At 36.5% G+C, this 10305-nt stretch overlaps 1 protein-coding gene across 4 annotated transcripts in view; it reads left to right on the top strand.

The window, feature by feature from the left end:
- hdac4 (histone deacetylase 4) overlaps positions 1–10305 on the top strand; it is a 260575-nt gene that overhangs the window by 145068 nt on the left and 105202 nt on the right. For 3 of the 4 annotated variants that reach the window (XM_016491248.1, XM_016491241.1, XM_016491256.1), the window contains one exon: positions 4710–4954. In XM_016491248.1, the coding sequence (XP_016346734.1) occupies positions 4710–4954 (245 nt within the window). Of the gene's footprint in view, positions 1–3649; positions 3673–4709; positions 4955–10305 lie in introns of those variants that run through there. The other variant, XM_016491265.1, reaches the window with a different exon arrangement.

A 10305-nucleotide genomic window follows, 5' to 3' on the forward strand; every position in this document is an offset into this window, starting at 1 on the left:
TGTGTGTGTGTGTGTGTGTGTGTGTGTGAGCGAGCCTCTCCATAAGTTCTGTCTTGTTTAAGTGAGCATTTTAAAACTGGACACTATTGTTTTAGGCAGGACGGTTGGTGCAGTAGAGATGCCTGGACTTGCTCTCAGTAGAGTTGCACCTGCACCCATTTCCTGACTTAAATGTGATGCATTGCTGATGGATAGCAGTGCAGAGTGCTCCCTGTCCCAGGATGCATCACTCCTCACAAGGTACACAGTGTAATGGTTGGCCGCCACATTCATGGCCTTAGCGAATCAATCTCCATCATTTCATGCTGTAAAGCGTGTGGGTGTGTATTCGTGTGTGAGTTCGGCCAGCGCTGTGCGTGTCAGCAAATCCCCTTTTGCAGAAGTAGTGCTGCAGGGGAGATTATTTCTCTTTTCGCTTATATTGCATCATTCTAATTGGGTAGAAATGCTTATCCCCTCCATCCCCAGTGTGTCTCCTAACTGTAACATGTAGTGCCCTGGCTGTTATTAATGTCCTAACAGTCTCCCTAAGTGTGTGCCAAGCGTCTTATCCTCCGAGAGCACAGCAAAGACCGGGATTACCTTCGGCCCATCGGCAAACTCCTAACGCAAATGTTACCTAATCCTCCCGGTAAAAAATAATTAGACTAGTAAACAAACTGTAGCGCTGTATCTGGGCTTTACTCACTGGGAAGGCTCATCCTGCCTCTGCACGCTCTCTGCTGAGATTGAGGTGCTGACGGAGTGGATTTTACAGTTCTCAGTTCAGTTGTGCGCCAATGAGAATTTAATTGAGTGAATTTGAATTCCTGAATTTGAATGTAAGGAAGTAGAATTCAAATGAACTGATATTCAGAGATATTCAAATATGTAACTACTGTAACTAAAAAGCAAAGTTTATGGAGACAAACTTTGAATGTTTGCTTGAGAAAGTTTCAAAGTTTATAGGCTGGATGGATGGATGGAAAGACAAATTGATAGATGGATGGTTATATACTGTAGGTGGATGGACGGATAGATGTATGGACAGATGGATGGATAAACTGATGGATAGATACTGTAGGTGGATGGAAAGACAGGATAGACAAATGGATGGGTATGTGCTTTGGATTAGGGGTGTAACGGTACACGTATTCGTACCGAACCGTTTCGGTACGGGTCTTTCATCAGTGTCCACAGCTCGTTAGTTCACTAGATAAATGAAGTCTAGAGAGGAGCATTTTGCAAAATATTACACCATATACTCATTATATTTTACTAAACCTGTTAGTCTTAATTACTTAATGTATTTTTTTTATGTTTTTTAAAGAAGTCTTTTCTCACCAAAGATTTTTTTTTAATATTTAAAACAACTGCTTTCTATTTAAATATATATTAAAATGCCATTTATTTCTGTGATCAAAGCTAAATTTTAAGCATCATTACTCCAGTCTTCAGCGTCACATGATCCTTCAGAAATCATTCTAATATGCTGATTTGGTTCTCAAGAGGATGGATGTATGAAGAGATAAATGGATTGACAAACAAATGGATATATGTTGTAGATGAATGGATGGATGGAAAGACAAATGGATAGACACTGATAGATATATTCTGTGGATGGATGCATGGAAAGACAAATGGATAGACATGGATACATACTGTAGGTAAATGGATGGTTGGATGGATGGATGGATGGATGGATGGATGGATGGACAGATTGGTGGATGGATATAAAGACAAACAGATAGACTGATAGAGAGACAATTGGATTGACAAATGAATGGATATATACTGTAGATGGATGGATGGATGCATGGAAAGACAAATGGATGGATGGATACATACTGTGGGTAAATGGATGGTTGGATGGATGGACAGATTGGTGGATGGATGGAAAGACAAACAGATAGACAGACTGATGGATAGATACTACTGATGGATAGATACTGTAGATAGGTAGATGGATGGAAAGAAAGGCAAATGGATAGATATGATGGATGGAGGGAGGGATGGGTGGATTGATTGATTGAAACACAAATGGATAGACACTGATGGATAGATACTGTGGATGGATACATGGAAAGACAAATGGATAGACAGACGGATGATATATACTATGGATGGATAGACTGATGGATAGATACAATGGATGGATAGATAGAAAGACAGAAAGACATACTGATGGATAGATACTGTTGATGGACAGAAACTGTAGATAGGTAGATGGATGGATGGATGGATGGATGGAAAGAAAGGCAAATGGGTAGATATGATGGATGGAGGGACAGACAAATGTATAAGCAGACAGATAGATTTCCCAAAATGTGTCCAAACATAAAAACCTGTGTTGAATTTCTTTGAATTACAATTCAGTAAATTCCTCTTCCTGTCATTCCAGTTCAACTTCCTGTGGCAAATGCAGTTCAAATTCACACTCATAAATTGAAAGGGAGCCACATGTGCACCATTGAGGTTTGGGCCAGTGTTTGTTCCCTTCTGAACTCACATCTAAACTATTACATTTTCAGCAAGCCAAGATTAGCCATTGTGAATGAAAGACATTAAAGCAGTATTTATTAATTCAATTAGTTTTCTGTTTGTTTGTGTGCTGTGGTTTTCTTTGGCATTTTAATTACTGCTAATAGTTGTTTGGGGTTTTTTTTGCCCCTGGGCTTTGTTTGGACTGGGTGGTAAATTTCAAATATGTTTTGCCTCTCTTGACAGCAAAGACACGGATAAACAACGCCCGCTTATTGATGCCAAGTAAAAGTGGAGGAAGTAGTTCACTAGTTGACTGCTTCCTGTCCAGCTGAGCGTGGACTGCAAAAGAGCGTAGTGGTCAGTTTCAGGGGGCCGGGCATCAACAGCCCCTTTGTGACCAAGGATTTGCGTCATAAATATAATTTTATGACATGATTGGGTCAGGATTAAAGGGCGGTTTTTATTCCATTATATCAAATAGCCTTTGACGCTGGCCTTTGTGTGGCCTCGGGGCTTCCGCTGAGGGCTTTTGTTTCTTCTGTTGTGGGGTCAGAGGAGCATCCTTGAACTTGTGGCATTTGGGGCATCGTGACGTCCCATGAGTGGAGCTGACACTTGAAGCATGAATGTGTTCAGTGTTCCCCCTAAAACCTCTCCCATTCACTAATGCACAAATGAAGAGGTCCCACGCCAGCGGTCTGGATGTAATATGGTGTCAAGAGGCCGTTTATTGCAGACCACATGTCTGCTTTGTTCACCTTGGCCTAGTTTTAGCCTGGAAAAAGAGCTAGTGTGCTACATAAATTATATAAATAATGTAAAGCAATCCTAATAATAGTAAAAATCCTAGTTTATAGTGATGTGTTGGTGATATTCAAGGATTCTTGGGCTAAGCTTGAATAAGCTAAATTGTTTCTAAAAAGAAAGAGCAAAATAAAATACTATTTAATGACATCCTACTTATTCTTGTGTTGAATTTCTTTGCTCATTTTACCTACAAAACCTAGCTTTAAGGTTGTAAAGCCACTTATCAACACAAGCATCCTCGCTGTGGAATGTAATTGCTCAGTTCCTTGGTTTTCTTCAGATTTATCTGTTATGAGAGAGAGAGATGATTGAAGAAGATGCCGCATGCCAGGCCGCTTCCTGATTCCAGTGACGCTGTTCGCTAGTAGTGAATCTAACCAAGATCTGTGGCAGGAACATGAGGTTTCTTTCCTCTGTTTAATTTGATGGCCGCTGTGATGCTGACGCAGTACTGTACTCTGTGTGCATGTTTTGAGGAATGTTCAAGATGGTTTTGATAGGATAGTTGCTTTAACTATCACTGTTTTTTGGAACAGGCATCATGTGAACTTGCTCTAGCACATTCTCATCTTCTAACAAGTGCAACACTGTATTGTAAAATCCTTGATTCATGTTATCTTTAAATATTTGAATTATTTGCATTTATTTTTTCATATTTATGTCAAACTAAAAATTAAAATCAATTATAATTATTTACATTTATTAATTTACCATGCACTTTTATCCAAAATTACTTGAAAATAAGCAATTCATAGTATATGAATAAATTGTGTGTCTGTGTGACACACACACACACACACACAATTTATTCATATACTATGAATGACATTTATGACATTTATGACATTTAAACGAACATTTATTGAATTAATCAAAAAAACCTAAAAAACTTTCACCTTTAATTGATCTTTATTAATTAATGACTATTGTATTTATACATTTAATAAATAATTATTTTATAATTATAATGATATTTTATTTATATTTTAGTTATTAATGATAATTGTGCATATATTTTTATTAAATTTATTTTATAATTAAATTTTTATATATTTGCATGCTATAAAATAAACCACAATAATGTGTGTGTGCGTACGTGCGTGTGCATTTGTATAGATAAGTAGATAGTATATAATTTTAGTATATAATATTTATAATATTTTTAATTTAAATGTTAATTTGTTTTGGGAATGATACCTGTGGTGGTAAATGTATAATGTAAATAATGTAAATGTATAGTCTTCGTACACATCAGTATTTTCTTGCATAATTGACTTTACCTCTGCGACTCGTTTTTGCAGCATAAAAGTTAGTTTGTGTAAATGACATTTGAATGTTGACTTAGAAAAGCTTTTCCTAAAAGTTTAAAACAGCTTTAAAAGCTTTAAGTGCTCTGAGTACTGTACAGTTTGTTGAGTCTCTGTTCTCTCTTTCCGCAGTTGATGTGAGTGCGGTGCTGCCACTGCAAGTGCCGCCTTCTGCCATCCCCATGGACCTGCGTGTGGATCACCAGTTCGCCCTGGCGCCGACGGACTCGGCTCAGCGCGAGCAGCAGCTGCAGCAGGAGCTTCTGGCCCTCAAGCAGAAACAGCAGATACAGAGGCAGATCCTGATCGCAGAGTTTCAGCGGCAGCACGAGCAGCTCTCGCGCCAGCATGAAGCGCAGCTGCAGGAGCATGTCAAGGTGAGAGCCGCTGACTCGGTACAGAGCACTGTGGGGAGGAGCTGTTTTTGTCGGCCTACCTGGAAGTTTGCATCACCTTATAGATCCTCCACAAAAAAAACAATAGATTTTTCCTTTGGCTTTGGATTGTTGTAGAAAATAAGCTTTTGTGATTGACAAAAGTTTATGATTCTTAAATTAATTTTGTTCATCATGATAAACTTCACAAATAAAAAAGCAAGTGTTATGAATTTTGAAGCCTAAATACAATCGGCAGAAGTAAAATGCTAGAACTACACCATGGTCGCACGACTTTAACGTCACCACCATTAAAGGGTTAGTTCACCCAAAAATGAAAATTCTGTCATTAATCACTGTTCCAAACCTGTGGTAGTTACCTTGCTGTCTATGGGAGGGTCAGAGAGCCCTCATATTTCATCAAAAATATCTTAAATTGTGTTCCGAAGATGAACGAAGGTCTTACGGGTTTCGAAACAACACGAGGGTGAGTAGTTAATGACAGAATTTTTGACATTTTTGGGTGAACTAACCCTTCAAGCTTCTGACAACTCTGTCAGACTAAATGGTTTTCAGGTTAAAAAAAAAAAGATTTGGCAGGAGATTGAGTAAAAACACAGGTCCCCCAACAACCTCTGTAGTCAGGACAAGTTAAAGATAAAAAAAATAAAAAATAAATTAAAGAATGACACAGTTTTAACGGTAAACCTCTACTGCACTTTGTTTGCCTATAAAAAAATAAAAGCAATTGTTACATTTTCTAGGGATGCACTGAAATGAAAATTCTTGGCCGAAACCGAACAAAATTAAATACTGGGCCGAATACCGAACAAGGTTTTTGTTCCCCATGTATTTTGCCAATTTTTTTCACCATTGCACAGATTAAATAGCCAAAATGTGCTTTTTACTGTTTTGTCTTGCTTTTCAAAGAAAAAATAAATTACAAAACAACAATTTAAAAGTATTTAACACTGAACATTTTTTAACATTCTAGCAAACATTATACCAACAAAGCACAATTTAACTTAAAATTAATAATATTTTTTTGGCCATCAGACCCCCTTCTTGAATCAGGCATGTATTTTTTACTATACAAATAAAAGCTGCCTTGCTGAGCAGAAGAGCCTTCTTTTAAAACATTAGAAAATATTACAGATCCCAATTTGAACACTATGTGTGAATGTTACCGATGTCCTTACTACGTCTCTGGGTCTGGAAACCAGGCCCGGATTGGCTAATCGGGAGCACCGGGAGGATTCCCGGTGGGCCGGTCTGTATTTTTGGCCTCAAGGGCCGGTGTTGTCATGCCACTGGGTTGAAATATGGATGCTGTCCCTAGACTGCCTGCACTCATAGCAGCCCCACTCTTTTATTTAATATTTTCTCACAGCCCATATTATTGTTTTCACTAGACCATATCAATAACAAATTCTCAATTGATAATTAATCATTCTTTTTGCGCAAATCATTGTTTTATTTGTGAAGAAGCCGTGCAAGGAAGGCTTTAAGACCAAGCGGAATCCTCTGCCGGCTGCTCCCGCTTCACAACGAGCGGGACTCGCGCTAACCGCAATTCCCTTCACCGTCCGAGTTTTGATTTTGCCAAATAGGTTTGGGCCAATGCAAACAACTTATTGATCATGAGCCCAACAGCCGGTCTAAGGCATGAAACTCCAGGGTTGAAAATGAGTCCCACTCCGGCCCTGCTGGAAACATTTCAGTTCCGTTGCTGTCTATGAGTGGGTCAGAGAGCCCTCTGATTTAATCAAAAATATCTTAAATTGTGTTCCGAAGATGAACGAAGGTCTTACGGGTTTCGAAACAACACGAGGGTGAGTAGTTAATGACAGAATTTTTGACATTTTTGGGTGAACTAACCCTTCAAGCTTCTGACAACTCTGTCAGACTAAATGGTTTTCAGGTTAAAAAAAAAAAGATTTGGCAGGAGATTGAGTAAAAACACAGGTCCCCCAACAACCTCTGTAGTCAGGACAAGTTAAAGATAAAAAAAATAAAAAATAAATTAAAGAATGACACAGTTTTAACGGTAAACCTCTACTGCACTTTGTTTGCCTATAAAAAAATAAAAGCAATTGTTACATTTTCTAGGGATGCACTGAAATGAAAATTCTTGGCCGAAACCGAACAAAATTAAATACTGGGCCGAATACCGAACAAGGTTTTTGTTCCCCATGTATTTTGCCAATTTTTTTCACCATTGCACAGATTAAATAGCCAAAATGTGCTTTTTACTGTTTTGTCTTGCTTTTCAAAGAAAAAATAAATTACAAAACAACAATTTAAAAGTATTTAACACTGAACATTTTTTAACATTCTAGCAAACATTATACCAACAAAGCACAATTTAACTTAAAATTAATAAGTTACTAAAATAATATTATTTTTGACGATCAGACCCCCTTCTTGAATCAGGCTTGTATTTTTTTTTACTGTAAAATTAAAAGCAGCCTTGCTGAGCAGAAGAGACTTCTTTTAAAACAGAAAATATTACAGATCCCAGTCTGAACACTATATGTGAATGCTATAATAAATGTATTAATAGAGCTGTTGTAATTATTATTATCCTTTTTATTGTCTTTTTTATTTAATTTTACAGAACAACAGTAAAATTACAATACTAACATTTATGATTGTTTAGCAGATTTCCCTCACGGTTTGGACTTTGAAGCCTGGCTAACGAGCAGATAACACCGCGAGCTTGTGCAGCGCTGTCAGAATACATGCAATGCGTGCGTGTATTAGAAAACATGACGTTCTGCAGTTTATTTACTAATTGTTGAAGGCCATTTCGCAATTTCAATCATCATACAGTAACCAGCAACAATCACCCCTTCCTCTTCTCATCGAAGACATGCGATGCAGTACTAAACGGTCTCTCGCTGTCAGTGCTTGTAATGATTTTTGCGTCTTTCTCGGACAGTTTTAAAAATCTTCCACACTGCTGACGTGTTTGTTGCATTGCGCCTCTCACTCTACTATGCTGGTTGCTATTTGATCGCGTCACGTCATTGTTCGATACAGTTTATTCGGTCTTTTTCGCTTAATTTCGGTTACCGAACATTTGGTGCATCTCTAACATTTTCATTTGATTACATTCTGAAAAATGAATTAAATTGTTAAAGTTTTGTCTTTATTTGATTACCATCAATTTTAATAATAAATATGTATTCAATCATAAATCCAGAAAAAAATTAAGACAGAATTTAGGAACATTTCTGAAAAAATAAAACATTCCATCGGGCCCTATTATTTTTAAAAATCAGTTGATTAGACATGCTTTTTGATTCTTTGAATTTAATTAAACCATTAAAATGGAATCCAGAAAAATGTAAACAGTAAACATGGAATTTGAGAAAAATAAAGATGAATTTGTTGAAAATAAAAACTGATTTCATGTGACTCTAAAAATGTAGCTTTTGTTAAATTAAATATTTAAATATCATGATTTCAGTTTAGACATGCTTTTTATTTCTACATTTATTTCTACTTTATTTCTATTTATTTAGAATAAAAAAATACTTTAAGAATTAAAATGGAATAAATAAATAAAGCAAATTTCATAAGGCCCTAGGTATTTCTGATTTATTTTATGTCATAGAATAAAATGTAAAAAGCATCTTGAGCCTGTGTTAACCACAAACCTTATTTCAAGCATTTAACCAAAAAGCCATTTAAGAAAGCTTTGGCGTGATGGAACTGGAAGTGCAAAATGTTCAGGTTTTAGGATTTCTGCAGCATTCCTGCAGCACTCTATACAGGTTTAAATGAAAAACCAGTACAACATATTCAACAGTTGTTTTTTTTTTTTAAATACCATCCATTGATGGCAAGCCTGGTACAGTGCGGCTAGATTTAAACACACACATAAATTGAAAGCTGTGGCTTTGTTGGTTTCCTGAGATTTTGGTGTGTTACTCACAAAGCATTCCTATATAGATAGAGAAGACATAAATAAAGCTCACAAGCCATATTGATTACTTTTTATGATGTTGAGCCTGACAGTCGTAGTCACTGAACTGTAGTTGAATGGACGCGTGCTGCTTACATTTTTGTGTTCCATGGATACAGTAACAGCGCATAGGTTTGGGAGAGTAAATAATGACAGAATTTTGATTCTGTTCCTGTAAAGAGCTCACGATGCAGCGGTTCTCGTCTCTGCTCCTCCCTTCCTACAAGGCTCCCACGCTTCTGTCTTCGATTTTTCCATTTCTGTGTGCGGATTGTGAGGAATGGAGTTTGTTTGGATATTGAACGTTTGTTGGCGAGTGCGATCTGTCGTGTCTGTGGTTTCCTGAGGCAGCGCTGCTGTCATTGGCCACCAGACTGAGCTCTCATTGTGAGGCCGGACGGGAGACGGGTGACTGTAGTCGCTGTGGGAACTCTGTCCTTGGGAAACACCGGGAGCCTGTGTGAGCTCAGCAGACCTCCGGCTTTGCTGTGTTGCTACAGTGAGCTTTCTGGCCAATGGGAGCGAGGCAGGCCTGAGCGAGCTATAAATAGCCTCACGGGCTGCGGGCAGTGTTAGAGCTGATCTCACTTCTAAATGGACAAAGTGTAACGCTTTTGCCGTGACAGCTTGCTGATGATAAAAAAAAGCGATTGGGTTTTTCTGCAGTTTCTCACTAGCTGCAAACTTCAGAGATGGTGGAAGAGGTGTTTCCTGTGCAGTCAAAGATTAATTTGTCAAACACATTTTCATGATTTTGTCATTGTTGTCGGATGTTCTAGTCATGCAGGAGACTTCATCTATTATTATACTTTTTTTTCTTGATTAGATAGATAGATCTATAGGCCTATGCAAGATCTAGATCTCTAATATAAAATTTGATGTATTTATTTCCTTATATCTTTGTATTATATTTATTTGTAATATGTGTTAAATAGTTCTTTGAATTAAATCTAAGAAAAATATATGTTCATATTATACATTCTTGTTCTATATGTAAATTCAACGGCATATTCAATGGAGTTTACATTGTTCTGAAGTAATCTCTCAAATGTAATTATTTATTTTTTATTCATTTATTTGCTGATTATTTCTTTGAATTAACTTTTTATTAGCGAAGTAATATGAATATAATATATTTTATATATACATTTAAACACATGATTTTTTATTTGAAGTAACTTTTGATTAACAAAGTAATATTTATAATTAATGTTAATGTATTTTATATATATGTATATATGTGTATGTATATATACATATATATATATATACATAATTTAATACATTTTTACTTTTTTATTTTATTTAAATAAGTAAATAAATAAAAACAAATAATTATTATATTATAATTATATTTGTTTTATTTATATATATATATATATAT

The sequence above is a fragment of the Sinocyclocheilus anshuiensis genome, unplaced genomic scaffold (assembly GCF_001515605.1).
Source record: "Sinocyclocheilus anshuiensis isolate Anshui unplaced genomic scaffold, SAMN03320099.WGS_v1.1 scaffold1002, whole genome shotgun sequence".
NCBI classification, from domain to species: Eukaryota; Metazoa; Chordata; class Actinopteri; order Cypriniformes; family Cyprinidae; genus Sinocyclocheilus; species Sinocyclocheilus anshuiensis.